Source organism: Colias philodice, chromosome 26, assembly GCF_061535455.1.
Source record: "Colias philodice isolate Cphi_HAF_F1 chromosome 26, ilColPhil1 Martin Lab GWU primary, whole genome shotgun sequence".
Lineage (NCBI taxonomy): Eukaryota > Metazoa > Arthropoda > Insecta > Lepidoptera > Pieridae > Colias > Colias philodice.
In genome coordinates, this window is record NC_143111.1 from 4,761,137 (window position 1) to 4,789,019 (window position 27,883).

The following is a 27,883-nucleotide window of genomic DNA, read 5'->3' on the forward strand; positions in this document are numbered from 1 at the left end:
TTACGCTGCCACACGAAAATATGGAACATAAATGGGAAATAAAACAATTGTGATTATTACTATTATGATGTAATCATTTATGTATATTATGTACATTCAAAATAAGTTCGATTATTAAATCTGATGTAATTATTTGGCTTTTATATACAGGGTGTCCCACTATTGGTATACTAAGCGCGAAGGAACTTGTAGTTTTGCATACACTGATCACGTAAAAAATACATAAACAACAAAATAACGTTAAAAAAATTTTGATAATTTTTTCCTGAAAATCCATGTTTTCTTCTCTAGCTTCGCGCAGCCGTTATATACCGCTTCTCTAATGTGAGCATTTTGTCTATGAAAACATAATCTTAAACGATAGCTCACGTGCTAGTGGCAAAAATGGGCGGGTTGCTTGCTATGGGTGTACACATAGAGTTTTAAGATTTCATCTATTTGAAAAAAAAATGCGTCTGGAATTTTTTAAGTATTTTTTACGTACGCAGCGTATGCAAAACTATAACCTCCTTTGAGCTTAGTATACCAACAGTGGGACACCCTGTATAATTACTTATATTGCACTGCTAAATATTTACCTGACACTTTATTTTTGGATGTTCTTAATTGTCTATTATTAAATTTAACTAAGTAAATAATGCAATTTGCATTGGGATGAACAATCTGATAAGAAAATAATGAGGACATCTTAAACATAGCTTTGATTTAAATTCTACAGATACAAATACAATCTTTCTAAAATATTTTTTCCTTCTGGGATTTCGATGTAGATTTACATCCATACACGGAACAGTTTGTGCACGCCATTATAGAATATGTAAGTATATTGTATAATAAAATTATTGCACAAAAAATATGACTGCGTCGTCCTTTCACGCTAGGTAATGCAAACTAAGCGTGTTTGCTCTGAGGTGTTTGCGGTACGCGGCCCGCGTCGCCCGACCCCCCGCTAGTTCCCCTCCGTTTGCACAAGTACATTCGTCGCCGTACTGTATCTAGATATTGTAATACTGTGGCTCAGCCGTTAACTGCTCGAGCCGCCCGTGTACGGCCACTCTTACACGAGCACACATGCATGCTCGAGAAAATGCTCTAGTGTAATGCAGCAAAAAAGGGTTTTTCATTGTGTCACTTGTCAGAGTCAGTTGTCACTTGTCATGGTCACTTGTCAAATTGGATTTTGGATCGGGAGCACCACCGCAAGAAAGTTCATCGATTATCATAATTACAAACAATTTTAAAGATTTTTCTTCTCAAGGAATGATAGCAGAATTACTATAAAAGGCTAACACGATGAAGTCCGCTTTGATGGTGGCTGAAAAGCCATCGTTAGCACAAAGTCTTGCTAACATACTTAGCAATGGCAAATGCACGACCAATAAAGGTTTTATTTAATACAATACAATAATATGTAATGTTTATTTTATTTTGCACAAGTGCAGGTATTATATTTCTAATTATTTCAGGTTCTAACTCGGCTTGTTCCGTTCACGAATGGACGGGAACATTCAAAAATGAGCCGGTGAAATATAAGATGACGTCTGTTTGCGGGCATGTTATGAGCTTAGACTTTACTGGAAAATACAACAATTGGGACAAAGTGGATCCTATAGAGTTGTTCAGTTGTCCAACTGAGAAGAAGGAGGCAATGCCGCGTTTACGCATACCGGCGTTTCTGGCTCAGGAAGCAAGGGGATGTGATTATTTGATTCTATGGCTGGATTGTGATAAAGAAGGAGAAAATATTTGTTTTGAGGTTTGTTTTATTTAATTATTATTCTGTACAGTAATTTACACTAAACAGTTTACATTATACACTGTAAACTATTGTTGAACTTGAACATTTTGTCTGGTTGCTCTTAACATTGGAGATGATTAGATTTAGTTAGAGATGGCTCTGGCTGCTAGCTATACAGTGTGGCAATTTTCAATGGGCCCTGGAGGGAAAGTACTATAAATACTGAAGATAGTTAATTTTGCTGATAGGAAACATTCCTTAATTTTTAAAAGGAAATAGAACTGCATTTATATTTACTGCATTTGTATTTCAAGTACTTTCCCTCCAGGGCCCATCAATAATTTCCACACTGTATATATGCCTGATTAAACAAGTTGACTGTGGCACATACAATGCTAGATCAGTGTTGCCAACTTTTTTTTTTCGAACCCACATATTGGAGCCTCGTGGCCCACCAGAAATCCACTAAAGTAATCGGTCTTTAAAACCACCAGAAAAAACACTAAAAAATATCCAGAGACATGTAAATATTGAATGCCCGTTGGCGAATTTTTTGCGAGTTATTTGTAAATAACATCTATTTTGAACTAAGTAATTTTTATTTTTGTTACAATATATGTATTTAAAGATCATCTTCAGAAGAATCTGCTTCTTCTAGAGTTTCAGTATGTGAAGAATAAATTTCTGTGAAAGAAATTTTTGTGTGGTTTCGGCATATTTAATGTAAAACCCTTTTAAGGTAAAACCATATTACTTCACAAAATTAATTAAAATACGACAAGCTAGAGGCTACCGCGCGGCATTACCAATACCGACTGATTGTTTATACAGATTTTTTTTGTACACAAATACAGAATGTACAATGTACATATAACCTTTTGAATCTTGAATCAAATCATACTTAAGATCAATAGTAGATAATAAAGTCCATAATCAAAAATATTCAAGCAATAGACAAACAACTTTCGGGGAATTCCCGAATGTTCGTTCTGTTACCAACATGACACAAAATCATACCCTTGTTTCACATTGTTCAAGTCGTTCTTTTTGAGTATTTATGTAAATCTTTCTAGTGGTTGAAAGTCGTACCTTACCACTAATTGAACTCATCTAAACCACTAGGAAAATCCACCAGCCACTAAAACCAATATTTGTCCGCTAAATGGGGGAGCTAAACCACCAGATGTAGTGGAAATTCCACTGAGTGGGCAACACTGTGCTAGATTATTCAACAAAAATAGTTTTATGTCACATTACTTTTATCTGTAATGTTATTTGCAGGTAATGACATGTGTGGGACCCTATATGAAAGCCGATGTGTACTCCCCATTAGTGACCTACAGGGCCCGCTTCTCTGCTATCACAGAGAAGGATATTAAAGCTGCAATGCTGAATTTAGTACGGCCGAACGAGAATGAATCTCGCAGTGTGGACGCCAGGCAGGAACTGGATCTAAGAATTGGATGCGCTTTTACTAGATATCAGACAAAGTATTTTCAAGGTTAGATATATTTTTCATTTGGTTTGGTTATTGAAGCAATAGGACTTTTATAATGTGAACCATAGCTCAGCGAATGTATAGAAAATCAAATTCTTACAAATATTACAATCTATACTAATATTATTAAGCTGAATAGTTTGTTTGTTTGAACGCGCTAATCTCAAGAACTACTGGTCCGATTTGAAAAATACTTTTGGTGTTTGATAGCCCATTTATCAATGAAGGCCATAGGCTTTATATCATCACGCTAAGATCAACAGGAGCTGAGCAATGCGGGTGAAACCGCGGGGAACAGCTAGTATGTAATAAGAATGAAACATTCTAATAATATATCATGTCTCCGTGTTTGTATGTATCTTGTGGTTAAACTTTTATAGGACTGGGTCAATTTTAATTACTCTTTCACTTGCTGGTAAGCAATATTTTAACAAGCAACAGGAAATTTAATAAAGCAAGTTACGAGTATTTAAATGTTATGACATACTCAGACATGTAAACTTGCATGACAAAGTTTCTATTGCATGAGCAATAAATACAAATCACAAGTAGTTTTCACTTATAGTGCGAAAAATATTATACAATTTTAATTTTAATAATGCTTAGCATTTATTCAAATTTTAAAAACATCTCCATATATTCTTAAAAAAAATACTAGCGGTCCGCCCCGGCTTCGCCCGTGGTACCTACATGTTTAAACTATCCTATCTCTCAAGTTGGATCGAACTGCACATGGTGTGCGAATTTTATTATAATCGGTTAAGTGGATTAGGAGTCCATTGAGGACAAACATTGTGACACGAGATTTATATATACTATTAAGATTGTAAAACTTTTTTGACCATTTTTTTATTCGTAGGACGATATGGGGACCTCGATTCGTCACTCATATCATACGGGCCGTGTCAAACACCAACTCTAGGATTTTGTGTCCAACGTCATGACGACATTCAGACCTTCAAACCGGAGACTTACTGGGTGTTAAGAGTCACTGCGTCGACAAGTGAAGGCAGAGAACTGCCGCTTGAGTGGAAGAGAGTGCGCGTGTTCGAAAAAGACATTGCTAATATGTTCCTTGCTGGTATCAAGGAGATAAAAGAGGCTGTGTATGTATTTGATTATCTATACTAATATTATAAAGCTGAAGAGTTTGTTTGTTTGAATGTGCTAATCTCAGGAACTTTTGGTCCGATTTGAAAAATTATTTCGGTGTTAGATAGCCCATTTATTGTGGAAGGCTATAGGATATATTATATCATCACGCATAGACCAACAGGAGCGGATCAACGCGGGCGAAACCGCGGGGCGCAGCTAGTTTCTCATATGTTGGTTAATTTGTGTGCTTTTTGCTGAATAATACTAAGTTATTTATCCAATCTGAAGTTTATATAGAAATGTCATGTGTGTGTATATTATGTGTTAGTTGATAAATGATTATAATTTTATTTTACACATAAGAAAATTCACATGTAACGGCTGAAGCTAATGACTTCAAAAAAATCTTTTCTAAAAAGTTCTATTTAAAATCCGTGTTGAATGGATGAAAACTGATTCAATTTCATAAAGTTAGTTATATGGTAGTGGGTTCTGCATTTTAGTTTTTAATTTAGGTCAAGACAATATATTCCATAATAAAAATAATTAAAAAATTGGTTGTCTGTAAGTCGGTTTACTGACGATAGTACAACGTGACAACGTCCGATTGTGCTTCTTTGTCGCTCGTTCCGCGCTCTCGCTTGCACTTCAAGCCTTACATGGAACGCCTCAGAGCGAGGTAACGCCGCATGAGTCATGTTTTTTCGTGCGTGCAGCCGGCTCTATCGAATTATAAGACGTTATCACGTCAAAAATATATTCCTTAAGCACGGAGAGTACATTAAACAATCATTATAAAATATCTTAACTCATTTTCTTAACTATTTTATTTTACAGCGTTACTAACATTCAGGCTAAAGAAAAAGTGAAAGCTCGTCCAGTTGCTCTAAACACAGTGGAGTTGATGAGAGTGGCCAGTGCAGGCTTGGGTATTGGACCTCATAGTGCAATGCAGGTATGTGTGACTAGTTGTGGCACGCGGATTTACTTGTGTCTGCATGTGGTTAAGACTAATCCTGACATGATTTTTGAAAAAAAAAATGTAGTAAAATTGTAAAAAAACTTCGATAAATGTGTGTAAATGTTAATTGTAATAAACATGCAGCCCATTGGTAAAATTAGCCTTTTAATTAATAACTTACCTAAAACTTATAAATAATGATGCTGTTAAAAATATTTACAGATTGCAGAACGTCTTTATACCCAAGGTTACATTTCGTATCCTCGTACCGAAACAACCAGTTATCCTGAAAATTATGATTTAATGTAAGTACAGAAGGCAATTTTTTTATTTGCCAAAAAACAGATATTTTCGTGATTTTTACATTTATACTAGTCCAGTTTGTGAGTTATATACATTCAATCTTTGTTATAAATGTTAGTTATCTACTAAAAGTTTTATTTTAGAATTAACCAATTAATTTTTATTTTAATACATGTGATAATTATTTTAGGGGAACTCTTCGTCAGCAACAGAACTCAAATAAATGGGGCACGGAAGTTAAAGCCCTCATAGCGAATGGTATTAATAAGCCAAAGAAAGGCAAGGATGTAGGCGACCATCCACCAATCACACCTATGAAGCCAGCAAGTAAGTATATATTTTCTTTATTTTTCTTTGTCTAGATTAACAATATAATTTACAATCTTTTTTTCGTCTTTTTAGTTTATTTTGTGTCGTTATTTATGTCTTGAGTCCGACCTAAGTTCTAACAAAATTACTATACAATATATTTGTGTTTCCAATTATTATTTATGCTTAATATCATAAAGCTGAAGAGTTTGTTTGTTTGTATGCGCTAATCTCAGGAACTATCCGGTCCGATTTGAAAATTCTTTCGGTTTTAGATTTATCGAGGAAGGCTATAAGCTCAGTTCAGCATCATATATCATCACACTAAGATCAACAGGAGTGGGTATAACCACGGGGCACTGCTAGTAAAATATAAACAATCAGTACTTAGACAAATGACTTTCCTCTATCGTGTCTTCCCATTTCTAAAGATGTTTTATTACATTTTCGTTGTTTTTATGTTAAATTAAGTTATTAACAGCTTATTTATGAACATTACAGCCGAATCAGAACTAGACGGCGACATGTGGCGTATATACGACTATGTGACGAGACATTTTATAGCAACACTGAGTCGAGATTGCAAATATCTATCTACTGTTATCACTTTCCAAGTGGGCACGGAGACGTTTCATTATACTGGCAACACTCTGGTTGATCCTGGTTATACGGAGATTATGCATTGGCAGGTAAGATTTTAGTTGTCACTTATTGCAACACTGAGTTGTGAACTTGTTTTAAAGTGTAAGGTCTAGTTGTGTTAAGTAAAAAAAAATAACAATATTGTAGTAGATTTAATTATCTATCAATAAAATTATGTGGGTATTCAGATAAAGAAGCTGTTTATCTAGCTTCTTTATCTTTCCACATGATTTTATTGATTGGAAAGGAATTGCATATAAAAAGTTAATATGAGTTTTTTAGAAATTAAAATTTATTTATGATACAAACATTTTCCTATGGTAATATAAATAACATCTCATTATTTTGCAGGCATTCGGTAAAGACGAGTTCGTACCAATTCTCAATATAGGTGAAGAACTGCGTGCTCATGATCACAGACTGGTTGAATGTCAAACATCACCACCTGATTATCTGACTGAAGCTGAGGTACATATTATATTTAACTAGCTGTGCTCTGCGGTTTTACCCGCAGTGCTCCGCTCCTGTTGGTCTTAGCGTGATGATATAATATAGCCTATAGCCTTCCTCGATAAATGGGCTATCTAACACCGAAAGAATTGTTCAAATCGCACCCGTAGTTCCCGTGATTAGCGCGTTCAAACAAACAAACAAACTCTTCAGCTTTATAATATTATAGTATATATGTCACGGCTAAAGGTAGGTGAGAACATAAACTTAAGATTAGCCGGCTAAACTTAGGTTTATTTTCGACGAGGTGTTAATGTTAGTTTGTTCTATCTTTAGCCGGCTAAACTTAAGTGTAACCGCAGGCCCGTGGCTAAAAATGTCGGGGTGGGTAGATTTGGTTAGCGCCGGGCCGGTGGAGGGCTTGAGGGGCCCGCACAGTGCCAGAAAACACTCGCCCTGTTCCTTACATGTATTATAGTAACCAAATCTACCCACCCCGACTCAGGGCAGAAAGCTGGTGGCTAGGTTAGGTTAGGTTAGAACTCTTAAGACCCGCACGAGCCGAGCGAGCGCAGCGAGCGTGCTGCGGCAGCAGCCGGCGAAGTGCCAGAAAACACTCGCCCTGTTCCTTACATGTATTATAGTAACCAAATCTACCCACCCCGACATTTTTAGCCACGGGCCTGCGGTTACACTTAAGTTTAGCCGGCTAAAGATAGAACAAACTAACATTAACACCTCGTCGAAAATAAACCTAAGTTTAGCCGGCTAATCTTAAGTTTATGTTCTCACCTACCTTTAGCCGTAACATATAGATCTATTTATATTATACTAGAGGTCCGCTCCGGCTTCGCCCGTGGTACATATTTCGCAATAAAAGGTAGCCTATGTCCTTTCTCGGGCATCCAAATATCTCCATACCAAATTTCATGCAAATTGGTTGAGTAGTTTAGGCGTGATTGAGTACCAGACAGACAGACAGAGTTACTTTCGCATTTATAATATTAGTATGGATTGTTTAATTTATTTATAATGATAAACAAAGCTCAAACACACTCTGTTCCAATCTATTAAGGATACTATGCATTGATGGTAACTTAATGCACCCCTTATAAATAATCTGTATACCATATACATAAAGAATTAATTACTAAATTAACTAAATAAACTAAATACTCACTGTATACCAAATACAAAATTCATTTCAGTTGATAACACTAATGGAGAAGCACGGTATAGGCACAGATGCGTCTATACCAGTACATATAAACAACATCTGCCAACGAAATTATGTGAATGTTGGCAGCGGCAGGCGGTTGGTGCCAACCAGCTTGGGAGTGGTTCTTGTACATGGGTATCAGAAGGTAAGTTGTATGAATTATTATTTGCTCTGTTACATTCTTGTTGAAGTGAAAACTTCTTTAGCGGCGTTGGGTATAAAATCTTAAACTCGCGTCAGGACACGTGGCCTGATCGAAAAAGCGTAAGACGGATGTTTTTTTTTTAGCCCTTATATTCCATGCGTAAGACGGATACCATTCCAAAATATTAAACATGCTGAACGTTAATAATCAAGTTTTCACTTCTGCCGGCACTCCCGGAGTGCAACCCGTCTTTTTTATTTTCATTGAGCCTGTTGCGTAATATATTTTACATTTGTTGTGTAATAGAAATAAAACAAAACGTAAAAAAATCATATAAAAATCAAATTCAAATTCAACTAAAAAATCATTTTCTATTTACTGGTTACTTTCAAATTAAATTATGTAAGTATATATGTTGTTCATGTCATTAATAATCATGTTACTATTACATGTATAGATCATAATTACATATAAATGTTTGGTTTGAGAAATAAGGTTTATAATAAAAGTACTGTATTAAATAAAATATCTGTTTATTTGAAAAATTCTTCAGCTCTTTTATTGACAGAGTAATTAATATTAAAAATTCATACAAAAAGTTTGAAATATTTTTCAGATTGACCCCGAACTAGTATTACCAACGATGCGTTCAGCTGTTGAAGAACAATTGAACCTTATCGCCATTGGTCGAGCAGATTTCCACGCAGTATTATCGCACACGACAGAAATATTCCGTAGAAAGTTCCAATACTTTGTAAGGAGTATGGAGGCAATGGATCAGCTGTTTGAAGTTAGCTTCTCGTCGCTTAAAACTAGCGGAAAAGCGCTTTCCAGGTGTGGAAAGTGTCGACGGTATATGAGATACATTCAGGTAATTGGAATTTCGCGTCTTGTTGAAGTGAAAACTTCTTTTTTTCTGTAATGGGGGTATAAAATCTTAAACTCGCGTCAGGACACACACGTGACCCGATCGAAAAAGCGTAAGACGGATACTATTCCAAAATATCAAACATGCTCAACGTTAATAATCAAGTTTTCACTTCTGCCGGCACTCCCGGAGTGCAACCCGTCTTTTTTGTTATATTTATTTAGGGTATAGAGATTAACTTTTACATAATTATAAGTAGAAAAATAAGAAATGACATTTTATACAGTGTGTGTCGGTTTATACAACTTGTCAAAAGATTATATCTTGATTACAATATGCTTGGACGCTCAAGTACTAAGTGGGAGCGGGTCAGTTATAATATTTCTTTCAAATACAAGCACACTAGCCTAGAGGTAATTGGAAAACGAAGACGAAAGAAAAAAAATGTATTTATAAATAAGTAGGGTCGTCGTGCCAGACATGGCAAGAGCGCGTGATCCTAGAAATGCAAAAACTTAAACTTCTCAACGTTATAGCTTTGGAAATACTGCATGTATTAAAGCGACATAAAAACTATTGTAAGACATTGCATTTTTTAAAGGTAATTTAGGAATACCGTTATTATAGAAAAAAATCGTAAATAGGACGCAAGCTGCGGATTAGATTTTTCTTAATTTTATAAAAAACTAGCGGTCCACCCCGGCGTCGCCCGTGGTACATATTTAGCAATAAAAGGTAGCCTATGTTTTTTCTCAGGATCTAAAGATTATCTGTGCCAAATTTCATCAAAATCGGTCCAGTAGTTTATGCGTGAATACCATAAATACATACAAACCTTTCCTCTTTATAATATTAGTATAGATGGCGTAGACCGGGAACCCTAGTTGAGGGATGCCGTTCGATCTCATCTCCCCATCCTCACACGCTGGTACTAGATAATCCACTACTACAACCCTGTAAATGTATTTTTTTGCGTGTACAATATTCGAATATTCATTAATTCATCACTACATAGTATAAAACAAAGTTGCTTTCTCTGTCCCTATGTCCCTTTGTATGCTTAAATCTTTAAAACTACGCAACGGATTTTGATTCGGTTTCTTTTAATAGATAGAGTGATTCATGAAGGTTTTAGTATATAATTTATTAGGTTTTAGACAAAGCGGGCGAAGCCGCGGGCGGTAAGCTAGTTAATGAATATATTGTATACTCACACATACTCACACTTTCACACACTATGTCCATCGGCCCAAATCATAATTATACTTTTATTTTTTAATCTTTTAATTTGTATTCTTTCATCATTAGTCACTAAAATTTATTTTGTTAACTTGCCAAATATAATGTAATATGGAAGTTGTAAGGGAAGGCACTGCCTTCTGAGATACAGGTATTTACCTAGTTCAGAAGGCAGAGCAATATTGTAATGTTATATTTGAAGTTGCTAATAAATTTTATTTTTTTTTGTTTCCAGGCGAAGCCCGCGCGCCTGCACTGCTCGCACTGCGACGACACGTACACGCTGCCGCAGCAAGGCACAGTGCGCATCTACCGCGAGCTCAAGTGTCCACTCGACGACTTCGAGCTGCTCTCCTGGTCCACCGGCTCCAAGGGCAAGAGCTTCCCGCTCTGCCCCTACTGCTACAACCACCCGCCGTTCAGGTGATGCCCCTACAGGTGCCGTCTGCCCCTAATCCTATAATCACGCGCCCTTTAGATAATACTACTTTCCACCCGCGGCTTCGCCCACGTTTTCCAAGAAAAACCCGCATAGTTCCCGTTCCCGTGGGATTTCCGGGATAAAACCTATCCTATGTGTTATTCTGATGTATAATCTATATTGTGGTAAAGTTTCATTCAAATCCATTCAGTAGTTTTTACGTGAAAGAGTAACAAACATCCATACTTACAAACTTTCGCCTTTATAATAGTAGTAGGATGTGCCTAGAGATACTACTGTCTGCCCCTACTGCTACAACCACCCGCCGTTCAGGTAATGCCCCTATAGCTGTATAGTCTACCCTATTGCTATAATCACGCGCCCTTTAGATAATATGTGCCTAGAGATACTACTGTCTGCCCCTACTGCTACAACCACCCGCCGTTCAGGTAATGCCCCTACAGGTGCCGTCTGCCCCTAATGCTATAAACGGTACAGGCACATTTTATGTGAAAAGCGTGTTGCCCTGTAGATAATAATATGTGCCTGAAGATAGTCTTTCACTTCTACTACACAACTAATGGTTGCTCAGGCCCTTACTGCTAGGGTCTGGGTGCCCGTACAGCAGCAAATATTTTTTTTTATATCACTATTTGATAGCAAATGTCAAATCAAATCAAAGATTGTGTTTTGAGTGCTTGCAGCTTATACTTTCCATAACATATTAAAGCGTGATGGAATGTGTAAAAAAGTATTTAATTAATAAAAAAAATGTGTGCATATACAAGTGTACACACGTAAGAAGTGAAACTTCTTTATGACCTTATTTAAAAAAAAATTACTATATGCTACTACTATTAACTTTACAGAAATACGTCGAATCACGCGTGGTAGGGATGAGAAAAAGATGGCGCGTATCGGAAAAATGTCACGCGTAACGAAAAAATGTTACACTAAATTTTTTTCCAACCCCGATAAAGAAGTTTCACTTCAAAAACATTATTTTCCTCCAGGGACATGAAAAAAGGCTTCGGTTGCAACTCGTGTACGCACCCGACGTGCCCGTACGGTGTGAACTCGACAGGTGTGTCTGGTTGTTTGGACTGTGACGGAGTGTTGGTTCTCGACCCGTCCGCTCCTAAGTGGAAATTGGCCTGTAATAGGTATGTATGCGATTGCTGATTGTGTTTTAATTTATGTTCAGTTCAGTTACGTATCTTATTAGATTTCTTGAAAGATCGATGCTTTCCCCGCAACAGTTAATGTTAATAATAAATTTCTTGTTGTATTAAAGTCCATTTAATACTTCAACTATCAAAAATTTTAGTAAAGCAAATTTTTAAATAGTTTGTCGATTTAAATTTTAAATCATTGTAGAATCCGGTTCGAAGGACCAACATGCTACAAGCAAAAAATTCGTCACGACTTCATCTCATTTCACCAGCGCATTTTAACCATCTTAACACAATTTTTCAGCTGTTTTATGTTCAGATACCATTTGGTTCGAAGGACCAATATATAAAAAATAAAATACTTGAGAGGTGTCAAGAGACTAACGGATGGAACGCAGTTACTAAAATAACTGGCTTGCTTTCTGTGAGACAGTGAAACACGTGCACGCCTAACAAAAAAACAAAAAGTGTCGTTACAACTTTTCGTCTTAGTTATCTCCCTCTAGCCCCTTTTCGCAACTTCGTTCCAAAAAATAACTGCAACATTTAGATTATGAAGTATTAAATAAACTGGCAACAACATTGATCTCCAGTTGCGACATATTTTGGATTCCTATTACCTACATTACCTATGCGATGCGGTTCGAAGGACCATTATTTTATATGCAAAAAAAACGATTGTGAAACTTAAGTGTAGTTAACACTTAAGTTATTTGTCCCTTTCACACCTAACTTGGCAAGTTGGTGTGAAAGGGATGAAGGAACAACCAGGCGTCATTCAAGGTAGGTATCCCGTGACAAGTAAACGTTCATAGTGAAATCTCCAGTGTATTAGATATAAGCTTCTTGGCCACGACATATATACGGTAATATAACAACACACAACAGTAACAGTTTCTTGGTTTAATAATTGTATGATGATGTTGTGTCTCTTCATATGATTTGTATATAAATACATAAAAGGTATATTTTTATCGATAATCGCGACGTCACCACTTTGTCAAGCACTAGCCTGACAAATTGTTTTCTTTTTCATCCTAAATTAACACAAAGGACGAGGTTCTATGCTCCTCTAAAATAATTATATTAATTTATTTTTGCATATTTGCTTTTACGAATTTGGTTTAACTTTTCGTATTAAATATAATTTAGTTTACATAATATAAATTTTATTGTAAATACTGGTCAAAAATAATTATTGAATATAAGTACAAATATTGAGCTAAAACAATTGGCACATTAAATAGCGTTCTGCGTCCATTACTAGCAGGTATTTAGTAAAACAAGGAAAACAAGGATAAAATCGTAGGTACATTATTTCATTTCATTTCATTTAAACCTGGGTATATATTCGAAATATTTCTTCTTGTAAATTAATATCTTCGATACAAAAAAGGACACCATTATTGTATCTTTACGGGTTTCAATCTCGAAATTACCACAAAATGCAACTTTGAAAAAAAAACAAACAAAATATACCGGCCGAATTGACAACCTTTATTTTGAAGTCAGTTAAATATCAAAAAGGTAACAGCCCTATAGCTTTGACAGTGCTTACGTTATAATTTCATCACAGGGGCTTAGTTTCCTAACTGTATTTGTCAACTGTGTTTTACCCGTCTATTACAACACGACGTGATCATTATCGTGGTTGAATCCTTTTTATCATCAATATTCGGCTCAAAGGACCAATATTCAAACGTTTAAAAAGCACACTAAACCGTATAATTTGATCGATTTGCAGATGCGACCTGATGATGAACCATTATTGTTCTTTTGATTCATATTCATATTCATTCCCGGACGAGCCCCCAAATGATGTGACCACATTTTCTCTACCATCCGGCTCGAAGGACCAATATTTAAACGTTTCACAAGCACACTAAACCGTATAATCTGATCGATTTTCAGATGCGACGTGATAATAAACGTGTTCGAGGACGCATCTCGTGTGACGGTTAGCGAGCAGGCGTGCGGTGACTGCGGCGCGCAACTAGTGAGCGTGGAGTATCGGGCCGAGCGCACGCGCCTGCCCGCCGCGCTCACCGACATGACCGCGTGCCTGTACTGCGAGCCGGCGTTCACCGCGCTGGTACTGTGCCCTCACTAGCTCGTCACGTGGAGTATCGGGCCGAGCGCACGCGCCTGCCCGCCGCGCTCACCGACATGACCGCGTGCCTGTACTGCGAGCCGGCGTTCACCGCGCTGGTACTGTGCCCTCACTAGCTCGTCACGTGGAGTATCGGGCCGAGCGCACGCGCCTGCCCGCCGCGCTCACCGACATGACCGCGTGCCTGTACTGCGAGCCGGCGTTCACCGCGCTGGTACTGTGCCCTCACTAGCTCGTCACGTGGAGTATCGGGCCGAGCGCACGCGCCTGCCCGCCGCGCTCACCGACATGACCGCGTGCCTGTACTGCGAGCCGGCGTTCACCGCGCTGGTACTGTGCCCTCACTAGCTCGTCACGTGGAGTATCGGGCCGAGCGCACGCGCCTGCCCGCCGCGCTCACCGACATGACCGCGTGCCTGTACTGCGAGCCGGCGTTCACCGCGCTGGTACTGTGCCCTCACTAGCTCGTCACGTGGAGTATCGGGCCGAGCGCACGCGCCTGCCCGCCGCGCTCACCGACATGACCGCGTGCCTGTACTGCGAGCCGGCGTTCACCGCGCTGGTACTGTGCCCTCACTAGCTCGTCACGTGGAGTATCGGGCCGAGCGCACGCGCCTGCCCGCCGCGCTCACCGACATGACCGCGTGCCTGTACTGCGAGCCGGCGTTCACCGCGCTGGTACTGTGCCCTCACTAGCTCGTCACGTGGAGTACCGGGCCGAGCGCACCGCCTGTTTGCCTTTATAAAAATAGCAATACCTTGCAAATAGCACAACCTAGACAGATTTCAATCGATAAAAATTAATGCATTTGATAATAACCCCTTTTCCCGCAGGGAGATGACTGTATAACTCTACGAAAATATATCACAAACACATTTAACTGAACAAAAATGAACTCTATGTTCATAAAAATAAGCCTCGCTTTCCTCTATGCACTTGTAACTATTCTAAGAATCACCGCAAAGTGAAAATGAACTCTATCACCATAGCAATAAGGCACATTTCCCCTTACAGGTGGAGAAGCACCGTGCGGTGACGTCACGCGGTGGGGGGGCGCGTGGGCGGGGAGGGAGGGCGCGAAACAACAAACACCGCAACAAGCAGCCCAAGGACAAGATGGCGCAACTCGCTGCGTACTTCGTGTGAATGTTATATGCGTATATTCAACACGTGTTGAAAGAAAATACGTTTATATACACACAACCATACAATAAAAATTTTATTAGTGTGAATGTTATGTGCTTACATATAACGCTCGTTTTTAACGTACTTTCTGTGAGACTGTGCGTATGTAATATATATATAACTCACAAGATGTTCATGTCCCCTTAATTTATTACAGAAATAAATAAAAATTAATTTTAAAAAGCTGTATCTTCATCCTAAATGCTTTCTTGCAGATATTATTTTTAACCAGTGTCCATTAAATTTCTATAACCAAACGTTAAAATAGTAAAAAAATATTAAGTTATGTAAAACAAGAATAGGTGGATCATTTCTAATTATATTTATTACTAACATCATCTCACTTGGTTTTACTTTGATTGTAGAACTATGTATGTCGTGTCTATGTGCATTTTTGTCAGTAATATTTAAGCTAAGTAATGCATTTCGTTGTAAGTAATATTTATACTAAAATAAAATAAACTTTTAACATTTAACTAAGAATATCTTTGTTTTATTTTATATTTTCCTTTACTTTTTATAAGTCAAATTAAAACAGTATTTGTCTTCAAGAAATTGAGATAGATTAGGATTTGAAATAATTTTCATTTATGGCAACATTTTTATAAATATATTTCGTGTAATGCTTATGAGCAGAGTGTTATCATTAGCATCGAAATAAAAATTAACAAAAACGTTTGCAGAGACACCTAGTTTCGTTATAAAAAAATGGTAGTACATATAACTTGACTGCAGTGGCTGTACCGCTGTATAGGCATGTGCGCGGCGAGGCGGGGAGAGTACTGACCGTTCCGTTTCTTTCTAACTCATAACTCGTGCTCTTTCTTACACTAAAAATTCAACACATTACTGCGTAATAATGTCATAAGTTTCTTCATCGTGAAGTAGGTTTCTGTAGTTGGACTAATATGTAAGCTTCCAAACACCAGTATGGTACCTTATTTCTAGAAACACTTAGAGCTAGTAAGGTATGTATGACTAAATAAAACTTCAAGTTCATTATTTGAGTCTTCATTTTATTGTGAATGTTGTCACCTAATGTATAGATACAGTATAATAAGCTTACAATTTATTACTGTATATTTGTTGAACGAATTTCGTTTCGTAAAAGATCGATTCTATGTATTTATTGAAACCTAATTTGCTATCTGTTAACATCGTGAGGAAAATTTTTAATCATTATAAATTTATTATTTTAAATTGTGCAATAACATGGATTAATGTTTCAAAATAAACTAATAAAATATCACAATGTTATTTTCGATTTCGTTATAATAATTTTAGCGTCTATGATAGTAAATGAAGAGCTAGGTACTATGTATTTCTAAAATCCATTTATCTATGTGTAAGAAAATTATTTCAGTATATGTTGCCAGTTTATAGTGATATTATATAAAAGTAGTAATTTATCTTTATTTTTTATGTTTAAGAAATATTCTGAAACCCTTTGTTTTGATCGGTATTTCTACAATATAACTATAAAATGGCAACATTTACATTCTGCTGGATAAAACAAAGTAGGTATTTGAGTAATCGCGGTATTGTGCCAATATTATAACAATATTTTTATCACAGACAAGCCAATGATCAGCAACTGCATGTTATTACGTACTGCATAAACTATATTTACAAATGTGTAGCGATACGAAAAAATAAATTTATGGATACTCTTACCCTTTTCCAAAACGTTTAATCACTAATAGGAATAATCTATTTTCTTATTAAGTAAGGCTGATATTGGTCTAGTGTAGACAAAGTTTTATTTTGAGAATAATTTAAGTATAATATTTATATTTTTATAATTTGTATCTTAATCTGTCATTAATGAATAAGATCTTAGATTTTTGTTTACAATTAATTACATTTTTAATGGAAAAGAGTATACCATAGAATATACCATAGATAAAATATACTTCAATAGATAATAACAGAAAATATATAGCGATTTGGTCACATGGAGAAAAGGATATTAATTACCTAATTATTTCTACGTGCCTTCAACTAAAATTTAAATTGTAATTACAAAGCATCACCCTGTATGAATCATTTAAATGAATATTTTAATGATCGAAAAGAAACTCGCAAAGGAAAGTCGATTTGATATGCGTTGATAAAACATTGTACTTAGGTACCTAATATTAGGTATGTGATTTTGTTAATCGATTACTGTTTATAGCATAAATTGCATGCTTAATTTCTTATTAGATTGTTCTACATTACGCTCTATAGTCAAATATATATTATTATAGATTATAAATAATGCATTTTTCTTATGAATGCAGTCTCGTAAATTTCGATCCAAATTTCCTTAGCCAACTTTGCTATTTTAGATATGACCGATTAATTATTTTTCTCCATTCACAAGAAATATGCACATATTAATAAAAAATGTTAATATTGTCTGAAAAGAATATGAAAGTAATTATTTGTATCAAAATATTATTTTGTAATGTCGTTAGGTGACGACTGAGAATTATTGGACATTTATAATTATATTGTGCATAAACTTTGTCCTATTCACTATAGTATTGTATTTATTTTCTAAAATTACTCTAGTGTAAGTAGACACAGCTGTACATTTAATATTTACGCCTTGAGATTCTTTCATTGTATTTTTACCTTAGCCCAATCGTAATATAATGCTTTGTCAAATAGTTAATTATAATCAAGTCAAGCAATGAAATAACAAGTTGAGTAACGAAGAAAAGGTAAAGGGTACTCAAAATGTATATCGGATGATCAAATTAAATTATGTTGATCATAGAAATATTTGTGAATTGACATAGGTATTCCATTTATTAAATTGTTCTTTCTGTAAAAGATTAAAGGTACAGCATAATTATTTATCTATACTATGTTAATGATAATCTCACTGATTCTGATAATATAATTACTCTAATAGCTTCATGTACTTATAGCGATTATTTACATTATCAACAAATGTTCAGGCAATATTATAGTCTAATGCGAAGCGACTGCCATTTTATTTTTTGGTTATATCGAATGTCTATGTAACGTGTTTAGATATTTATAATGAATTAATTACAAATAAACTTATCTAATTATTAATAATTAAAATAAAATATATAATTCGTTTTGTCTTATTCAATTATTTGGAAACAAATAAGAAAATTGTCTAAGTAAATATTTGTATCAAAACGAATGTTATTCTTTTAACAGCGCAAAGTACACTTAAAAGTAGGTACATATTGAGTATTTTGTACTTTCAAGTATTTTATAAGGTAAAGATAATTTGCAATAACGATTTGTAGAGCAGTTATAAATAATTCAAATGAAAATATTAAGTTATTGTAAAGGTAATTTTTTCCTATACGTTAAAGTTTAAACTATTAATTATTGTATAATAATATACAATTAAGTCGACACGAAAGCGTTTAAAAGGAAAATAAAAAATTAACTGCTCTATTAATCGAAATTATAATGACAGCTATAAATAAGTAAGCTATATATAAGAGTGCTTGGTGTATTTTGTAGATTGTAGAACATGGCTATAATAAGAATATATAAGACGTGTCGTATCGTGAGAAATTATTTTGTTTTTACTCAAATTGTTAATAGTTATATAAATTATAAGTATATAATAAAACATCGCAAAATCTTCATCACGAGTAGAATTTAAAATGGTAGAACCATTTCAATAGAAAAGTCTTTTGTAATAATAATTATTATAGGCTACTAGCAAACCGGGCGAACTCCGTTTCGCCACCAGGGTCACCTTTTCTTTGCTATAAACATCACGGAGCCCGAGACCTTTCCAACGAATGCAAAACCGTGGAAATCGGTTCGTGCGTGAGTTATAGCGTCAAGAAGGAAAACCCGACTTATTTTTATATAGTAGATTGGGAACATATTATATAAGTTGATGTAATATAATCACTGGATAACATGTGCTTAAGATTTTGCCCACACGATCGCTTAATATTCTTATTATAATCAAATTCAAATAGATATCAGCACAAAATATTACGTATTTCCAAACAGCTGTACATCATCATCATTCATCATTTCCAGCCTTTCAGGACGTCCACTGCAGGACATAGGCCTCCCCCAAAGATTTCCAAAACGACCGATCACCAGCGGCCTGAATCCAGCGGCTCCCCGCCACTTTGATCAGGTCGTCTGTCCATCGCGTTGTAGGCCGTCCCACACTGCGACGTCCTGTACGTGGTCGCCACTCAAGAACCTTTTTGCCCCAACGGCCATCGGTTCTGCGGGCTATATGCCCAGCCCAGCGCCACTTCAACTTACTTAATAACAGCTGTACATGCAATCTAAAATTTACATTGTTCAGATTAATTACAACAACAAAGTAAGGTACGATACGCAGATAACATACTTTTTACAAAACTTCAACAGCGAGGCCAGCTCTTTGGTATTATAATACTGAAAATAATTTACATTTTATTTAAATACGATTAAAATTTTAAATGTTTATACCATTGTTCAAAACTTAAAATAAAAATTCCACAAGTAATTCGTTCGGATATTATGTTACACAATATTAAATATTTTAAGCAATGAAATCGTGTTATTGTCATAGAATACCTAAGCACAGTTGAATGGACCTTAACAGTTTCGTGTTGAATAACGGTATAAACGTAATTAGATGTCTACGAAATATTACAGCAGGTATACATGTTCGGTAGATTACAATAAATAAGCTATGAGTAGCTTATATTATTTGAGCCTCTGAAGTATATAGTATATTATAATTAATATTTTCACTATTTAAAGCTCTTAGTTTTCTTTTTATGCGAGTTCTATAATCGCATAGAACACCGAAGGCCCTTCTTTAAACAGGGGTGTTATCCTCCGTAGTGGGCGAGTAAATACGATTACATAGAGATAACAATTATTATAGTATAGTGACTAGAATATTTTTAAAAACAAAAGCTTCGCTTTGGCATTTGCGTAGTTTTACACACGGTAAAGATCCGAATATCCCGAACGGTCCTCGTCACTCGATAAGCGTTCATAAGAAAGGTCACTTGGAAATATTCATCACTAAAGTGTCTAACGTCGCAATGGTTACTTTGGAATGTTGATCATCGAAAATAAATGACGTTCGTAAGACACACCACACTTAAATAGTCCACACTTGAACTTTTTCAGCTATAACGCACCAACTCGCTTGATCGTAGTACGACGATACCACGTGAAGGCTCTCCACGTATTTCTCGATTAACTGATCGAGCTCTCCCTTCTTGAATACGTGGTAGTATCGATGGTAGGTCACCGCTCCTCCTTCCGAGGGCAGGCTGTCCGACCCGTCGCTGAGCGAAGGCAGCAGCGGCGCGTGGGGGAGCCGGGGCGGCGCGACCGGCATGGTTGCAGTGTCTTCTGACGAAGATCGCGTTTCCAGGAATTTTCTGTCTTTAGAACATTCACTGCACGAAGGCAACGATGCCAAACTCGCACACCCCAGAGACGCAGTACTTCCCGTTTTGTCTCTTCGACTCCAGTCGCTTCCGGCAGACGTGTCACTGGATTCTATTGAAAACCCTGATTTTAATGGCGCCGTGCTCGTGCTGGAACGGGAAGTCATGGATTCCGGACTTATCTCCATTTTCTCCAAATCGCTTGAGTCGGTAGATTGTCCTACTTTTAATGATGATCGTTTATCCGTGCTTGTACAAAGTGAGTCTACGCTTATTTCTGACTCTAAGGAATATCCAGTTTCGAGGGATTGACTTGTGTCATATGCGCCCGAATCGATCGTTATTTCTGGATTTCCGTTACTCGATGATATTGCACTGTCTTCATCCGGGTTTTTAATATCTGTCAATTCGGGCGTCTTATCATCTGTGATTGTCTTTACGTTATATTGTATATTGGCACAATTATTTAAGAAAATATCTTCTTCGCTAGTTACTTTCATAGTTTTCTTGAGTTCCCTGTATTTGTTAATAATCGGATCGACGTCCTTTGATCTTTTCTTGGTCTTTGTTTTAGTGCTGCACTTAGGAAATAATTTATTTATATCCATTTCTTGAGAGTCTTGTAAGCACGTTACGTATTTTGTTTTGTCGCTAAATTTACCAAAATTATTTCCATCATTTCCGCCTTTAGATAAATATGGGTCCTCAAGGTGTTGCAAACTATCAGATAGTTCATCCAATATTTTTTGTGTATTTCTGTCCTCTTCTTCTCGCTTCAATCGCAGTGAAATACTTTTTTCACTACTACTGCTACTTGGAAGATCGAAATCTTCTTCGTTTATTCGTTTGGAATATTGGTCTATTTCTTGCAGTAACTTTTCGCTCAATTTTTCAGCAAACTCTGTGAGATGTTGACCACGATTTTGATCAACCCATTCTTCGTCCTTTGCAATCATATCTGATTTACACGTTACCAGGGGTTCATTCGCTTGGATTCTGTTAAAACTTTCAGATTTTGAAATTGATTTCTCCGAGTCTGTACTTGATATTGAGATAGAATCATACGGTAAGCGTGTCGGACTACGATGATTTTTGGTATAGTTTTCATCTAATGAACGTCCTTCTGGTCGGTTCGGTGACAACCTATTTAAGCTCCATGTTGAATTGCTGGTACTTCCTTGTTTCGGGGACCTATCCTTAGATCGTCGTCCAGGGGACAGACGTTCTAAGCTCGAAGAACTTCCACTTGAACTTGTATGAGATTGAGACCTTGATTTATCTTCCAATATTCTTAAATCACCAGGCGAAAGCTTATTAAGGCTCCAGTTACTGCTGCTACTGCTACTAGAAGCTCCTTGTACAATTGCCATGGCCTCTGTGCTTTCAATTTTATCTAAATTTTTCCTTTTGGATCTTGGACTTGACTGTATAACAGTTTCACATGTTTCATCAAGTGTTTGTGCAACTTCCGCAACTGCTTCTATGAGGTTTTGCGGAGTATTTAGTATCAAAGGCGTTTTTTCTTCAGTGGTAGTTTCCTCCTTCTTGGTTTGCAATTCGGATGCTGACAAATCTGAAATAAAAATATCACATGAATACAAATGAAGAAATAATTTATTTTTATCGGTCAAACACCATACTATTAGAAATGGTTTTTTTTAAATATACAAAATTAAATTCAGTCACTTGTTTATTTTAATTATAAAAAAACCTTTTAAAATTACCTTTTTCAACTGCAGTCTTGCGTAATTCCTCTGGTACTACGCTTATTACGCTATCGACTGAATCAGGTGAAGAAACTCCACTAGAGTCACTATCCATATCGTCTATAGCTGGGTTGAATAGTTCCAATGACATGAGCTTTGGATGGCTTTTAGCAATGGGTTCAGATTTGCCGGTTGTACGAACAATGGGAAACGGTGGTCGACGACTTGTGTTTATTGAAGGAATTCCTTTATTCAACATTTCTTTTATTTGTCGTATTCTTTCTTTTCGTCTTTTGTCTGCCAATCTAGAATCTAAATTATCCGAGACAGGGGATTTGTTGCTTTCTTTAGGCTTGAATTGAGGTATTTCTGGTAGTTCAGCCACAGTTTGAAGTGTTATTTTTGGATACGGCTTCGTGTCTTGAAGTATTCGAGGTTCTAAATCATTAGTTTCTAATGTGAGCTTATGAATTTCTTCAATGTCTTTGTTTATTTCTGCAATAAGCTCATTTGTAACGTCCGTTGATGTTTCTTCTTCTTCTTGTATAGGTGATATTGTGTCAATTTCTTCCAATATTTCAGGAACAGGAATGGGTTTAGTTTTGTTTATAATAGGCAGGTTTTCAATTGGAGGTATTATCATTTTCTCTTGTTCTTCAGGTTTTGGTGGAGAATTAGGTTGACTCTTTGATTGAGGTTTTAAAGGTACAACAGGGACGTTATTTGTTGTGGAATAGTTTTTAAGACTGTATTGTGCGACGAGTATTTTGTTAAAATTCGCAGCAGCTTGTACTGCATTGGGTGAAGATGGTGGTCGAATCAATGGAAATGCTTGCTTTATTCTTGGAGATGGTAATCCTGGTGAGCTTTTCATACGTGGTGAAGTAGGTACCGATGATACTTTTAATCGAGGGGAAGTAGGACCTGGTGATAATGGAGTCGGTGATAAAGGATCGCCACTGCCGTCCGCTTTTGGTACATATATTACTGAAGCGAAACTGTCTTCTGAATCGACACTAGTATCACTTTGTAAACTACTATCTTTAGATGAATCGGAACCATCTTCTCTAGAATGTCGTCGCTCAGGACAGCTTTTTTCATTAGTTGTATTATTGTCACTTGGTGTAGGAACTTCCGGTACAGGACCATGATTTTTCCAACCTTGCAGCATTCGTACAAATACCGTAACCTTATCTATATTCGTTGTGGAAGTTTTGAACTTATTTGTGAGGCCGTTTTTTAGGGACTGAAATTTTTTAGCAGTTGTAGCCGATGTCGAGAAAATCGAGTCACGTATTGAATCGAGAGTTCCTGGTCGTCTATATAAATACTCTTCATTGAGGGACGCTTGTTTTTGTATATTTTTTCTTAATCGCTCCTTTTCTCTTAGCCTTTCTGCTGACATGAGTTCCTCGTTTAATGAAGTTTGTTTAAATACCCCAGGCTTTCTTGATTGCATTTTATATGTATGAACCTTAAAATTGGGCATTTCTTCGACTAGACTTTTCATGTCAGTAGGTTTATCGAGATCTTCTTCCGCGTCATCTTCGTTAATAGATTTCTTTTGTTTAACTAATTTGGGTTTCTTACGTTCCGTAGTTTCAACGGGTGGAGGTTCGGAAGGCGGTGGTTCGCGTTCTTCAGCACCAAGACTGGGTAAACTGGACCTCGATCGCACCATCGCGTGACGTTCTATGTCAGCAATGTCCGTGAGACTTCTTGATTTTAAAGTGGTTGAGTCAGATGGTTGTGCAATTAATCTAGGAGGTAGAACTTCGTCTAATCTTCGTAATTCGATTGGAAGATCTGCTGCTGGTGGTTCTGGTTGACCGCGAGGACACGGTCTAGTGTTAACCCTAGTCCCTAGGTTCCACGAAGGCAGGAAGGATCGCCGGCCAGCTAACCGCTGTAACGCTCGCCTCACAAATGAATAGCACGTTTCATTTGGTGAAGACAAGGACGACGAACCTGGTGAGCCATCCCGGCTTTTCCATGGTTCCGCTGTCCTGTAAAAACATTTCATATTAGACTACAAAACAATTTAATATAGTGCTTTTATTATATGTGCTAATATTTTAACGTTTTATGGTGTAAATTAATTTTCGTTATAAAATTAGATACTTACTGCTCATTTTCAACAGACAGGAATCGCGGACCAGGCGGAGGCGGACAGAGCGTCACTGGTCTGTGCCATGGAATCAGGACGTCCTGAAAAAAATATTCAAAATGAGGATGTATTTTAGAGTATCTAATTAAAAATTGAATTATCTAAACGTATGAATTTACTTTTAAATAACTTAGTACTATTTTAATTATACTAAAATCTCCTATATAGGCTCCTTTGCAAATGTTCATGGGCGGCTATGACCCCCATTAGGCGAACTACCAACCACCGCTCTTAACTAAAAAAATAATGCAAAACAAAAAAAAAAAAAAGACGGGTTGCACTCCGGGAGTACCGGCAGAAGTGAAAACTTGATTATTAACGTTGAGCATGTTTGATATTTTGGAATCATATCCGTCTTACGCTTTTTCGATCAGGGTCATGTGTCCTGACGCGAGTTTAAGATTTTATACCCATTACAGAAAAAGTGCTCAACGCCGCTAAAGAAGTTTTCACTTCAATAGTACCTGTGAATGAAAGTTCCGTCCTTCATGTTCCATGGCCCACACGGTGAGCAGCAGCCGGCCGCCGATCCGCGTGATCCGCGCGAGCTCCCGCAGCGCCATCGCGCGGCGCTCCACCGTCGCGAAGTGATGCACCACCGCGATAGAGAGCACTGCGTCGAACGACTCGTCGCGGAACGGTAGGCTGAGGTTGTCGCATACGACCACCTGGATAAAAAAAATGGTTTTCAGTGGTAAATAAATAAATAAATAAATATTATAGGACATTATTACACAAATCGACCTAGTCCCACAGTAAGCTCAATTAAGGCTTGTGTTGTGGGTACTATGCGACGATAAATATAATATTTAATAAATACATATATAGATAATAACACCCAGACCCAAGAACAAATAATTGAGTTTATCACACAAATGAACCCGGGTCGAACCCGGGACCGTCGGCTCAGTAGGCAGATACTTTACCACTGCGCCAACCGCGTCGTCAAGTGGTAGATGTGTAACTGTTGCATTCCACAATTCGATGACATACATACAGAGGCTAGATGTGTAGTAGTAGCTGATAATAGATGATGATAGACAGAGTAGATAGTATTTTTAAGGAACCTAGTCATTTCGGAGAACTATGAATATGTTCAGTCCCAGAAAATATGATTTATAAACTTAAGGTTAAATCTATACTATCTATACTAATATTATAAAGCTGAAGCGTTTGTTCGTTTGAACGCGCTAATATTGGGACCCACTGGTCCGATTTGAAAAATTCTTTCAGTGTTAGATAGTCCATTCATCGAGGAAGCGCTAAGACCAACAGGAGCGGAGCCACGCGGGTGAAACCACGGAGCGCAGCTAGTGTCATTATACGTAGAACCTATAAGTGGGTTTTTAATTACTTAATTATAATTATTATGATTGAGTATTATTGACCTCATTATTGTTCTGGTGGGCTTGCGCTGATAGTCTCGAGCACCTGTCGCCGCCGACCGCGAACACGGAAGGATTCACACTCAAGTATTTTCCATTTCCGCACCCTGGAATATTATATTTAAATGTAAAAAACGACTATATAGTCTCGTAATAATTTACATATAAATTATTAATATTTTGGAAGAAATAAATTAACAAAATATTAAATATTCTATAGAATCCCCTGGAAAAATCTAATAATTGACGACCAAGAACTGAATAAAGAAATAGAATAATAGTTAAGACATGTAAAAAAACAGATGCAAATAAATTATGTGAGACATCTGGATGAGGTACTATTTGTATACGTAGTATATTATTATTAGTCTGTGGTACTATCTATTATTTCCCGTATAGAGCAACGAATAAATCATATAAAAACAAACTTGTTAAAATAATAAACAAACAACAAATATAATTGGAACCAATCAATTAATTTTTATCACGTTCATCATTCAATCGTAACTACTTAACAATCCTAATTATAGCATGAAAATACATTTTTATTCATTCACGAGGTCACTCCCACGTTTTGACATTTGCCTGTACTGCTGAAATGCTAATGTGGTAATTATTACATATTTACCAAACTGAGTGGGAAGATGATATTAACGCGCCCACTTATTCACAATACCTACGAGAATTAGACATTAATGGCCAAGACAAGTGAGATTAGCGACTTAAGACTATGTAGAGCATCGTTTAATATATACTGTTAATTCGCTCGGTTATGGGGAAAATAGATTGTAGATGGAAACTTAATTAAAAATTTAAATTCGTACATGGATGAATTAGGTTGCGTCCAATGTATCATATCCTGCTTATCCACAATACGGTTTCATAATATATCCACTTTACGGTTTGAAAATTATTCAGTACATGTGTCCTAGCGCTTATAATAATTTTGTGTTCGACTCTAAATTGTTTTCGTTTAAAATATATTTAGAATTGAATTAAATATAGGGGTTTGAAGCGAATTCCTTAGAAACGATGTAGCGCGTTCTTTTTGTTTAATTTTCTTATCATCAAAATGTTTTAAAAATAAAATCTTGCGCTTATTGAAATTATTACAATGTGAGTTAGATTTTTGATGGCGATATGACACTGTGAGTTAGTGGATGGGGAAATTTCGAAAACATGATGTAGCCGTGAACTTAAACCTAAAATTGGTTGTCGTGTGTCGGTTTACTGACGATAGTTGAACGTGACAACGTTTTAAGCTTCTTTATCGCTCGTTCCGCGCTCTCGCTTGCACGGAACGCCTCAGAGCGAGGTACTTAACGCCGCATGAGTCGTATTTTTTCGTGCGTGCAGCCGGCTCTATCGAATTATAAGACGTTGTCACGTCAAAAAAAGAAACAGGGAGACGTACCGACGTCGCACACAAGGCTGCCCGGGTCCAGGTCGGAGAGGAAGGCGCGCACAGCGGGCGCCGGCGCGCTGGGCGCGTCGTCCTCGCCCGCCTGCTCGTACACGTCGTGCACGTAGGCGCGCTCGAGCGCCGCGCCGCGCGCCGCGCACTCGCCTGCGCCCGCCACCGCGCCCGCGCCATCTGCCATCACCGCACCGCCATTGCTACGCGCTGCAAAGTTTGTTACAGTTAATTGTCAGAAAATAGATAAATATACTAGATGTGCTCCGCGGTTTTGCTCCGCTCCTGTTGATCTTAGCGAGATGATATATTATAGCCTTCCTCGATAAATGAATTATCTAACACCAAAAGAGTTTTTCAAATCAGACCAGTAGTAGAGATTTGCGCGTTCAAACAAACAAACAAACTCTTCACCTTTATAATATTAGTATTGATTAATTAAATTGTAATCAGCAT

The 27,883-nt window shown here is 36.9% G+C and overlaps 2 protein-coding genes across 4 annotated transcripts; one reads left to right on the forward strand and one right to left on the reverse strand.

The window, feature by feature from the left end:
* Window positions 1-1,146: 1,146 nt before the first annotated feature.
* Top3beta (DNA topoisomerase 3-beta) lies at window positions 1,147-15,821 on the forward strand. Of its 3 annotated transcripts, XM_089711572.1 has the most exons (15): window positions 1,147-1,384; window positions 1,467-1,756; window positions 3,020-3,239; window positions 4,096-4,342; window positions 5,169-5,286; window positions 5,515-5,597; window positions 5,786-5,922; window positions 6,406-6,593; window positions 6,898-7,014; window positions 8,205-8,360; window positions 8,977-9,231; window positions 10,703-10,890; window positions 11,902-12,051; window positions 13,972-14,152; window positions 15,186-15,821. In XM_089711572.1, exons 1-15 carry the CDS (start codon window positions 1,294-1,296, stop codon window positions 15,315-15,317), a joined length of 2,553 nt encoding a protein of 850 aa, XP_089567698.1. In that variant the 5' UTR covers window positions 1,147-1,293; the 3' UTR covers window positions 15,318-15,821. The 3 variants fall into 3 exon arrangements, with proteins under 3 accessions (XP_089567698.1, XP_089567696.1, XP_089567697.1); XM_089711570.1 differs by lacking the exon at window positions 15,186-15,821 and having other exon boundaries at window positions 13,972-15,146; XM_089711571.1 differs by lacking the exons at window positions 11,902-12,051; window positions 13,972-14,152; window positions 15,186-15,821 and adding an exon at window positions 11,338-11,358.
* A 4,315-nt stretch (window positions 15,822-20,136) lies between these two features.
* Window positions 20,137-27,614, reverse strand: fid (class I SAM-dependent methyltransferase fire dancer). The gene is made up of 6 exons (XM_089711603.1): window positions 27,428-27,614; window positions 26,017-26,120; window positions 25,093-25,296; window positions 24,587-24,669; window positions 22,480-24,467; window positions 20,137-22,328 (listed from the first exon to the last, which is right to left on the reverse strand). The coding sequence occupies exons 1-6, from the start codon at window positions 27,612-27,614 to the stop codon at window positions 20,461-20,463; spliced, it is 4,434 nt and encodes a 1,477-aa protein (XP_089567729.1). The 3' UTR covers window positions 20,137-20,460.
* Between the last annotated feature and the right edge of the window lie 269 nt (window positions 27,615-27,883).

Excerpts from the sequence above, each read along its gene's own strand:
- Top3beta (XM_089711572.1), top strand. The coding sequence starts at position 1,294 with ATGAAGTCCGCTTTGATGGTGGCTGAAAAGCCATCGTTAGCACAAAGT. Across the intron at positions 9,232-10,702 it reads GGTATATGAGATACATTCAG|GCGAAGCCCGCGCGCCTGCA; the intron begins GTAATTGGAATT and ends TTTTGTTTCCAG. Across the intron at positions 12,052-13,971 it reads TGGAAATTGGCCTGTAATAG|ATGCGACGTGATAATAAACG; the intron begins GTATGTATGCGA and ends ATCGATTTTCAG.
- fid (XM_089711603.1), bottom strand. The coding sequence starts at position 27,614 with ATGGCAGATGGCGCGGGCGCGGTGGCGGGCGCAGGCGAGTGCGCGGCG. Across the intron at positions 25,297-26,016 it reads CCCACCAGAACAATAATGAG|GTGGTCGTATGCGACAACCT; the intron begins GTCAATAATACT and ends TTTTTTATCCAG. Across the intron at positions 24,468-24,586 it reads CTGTCTGTTGAAAATGAGCA|GACAGCGGAACCATGGAAAA; the intron begins GTAAGTATCTAA and ends ATGTTTTTACAG.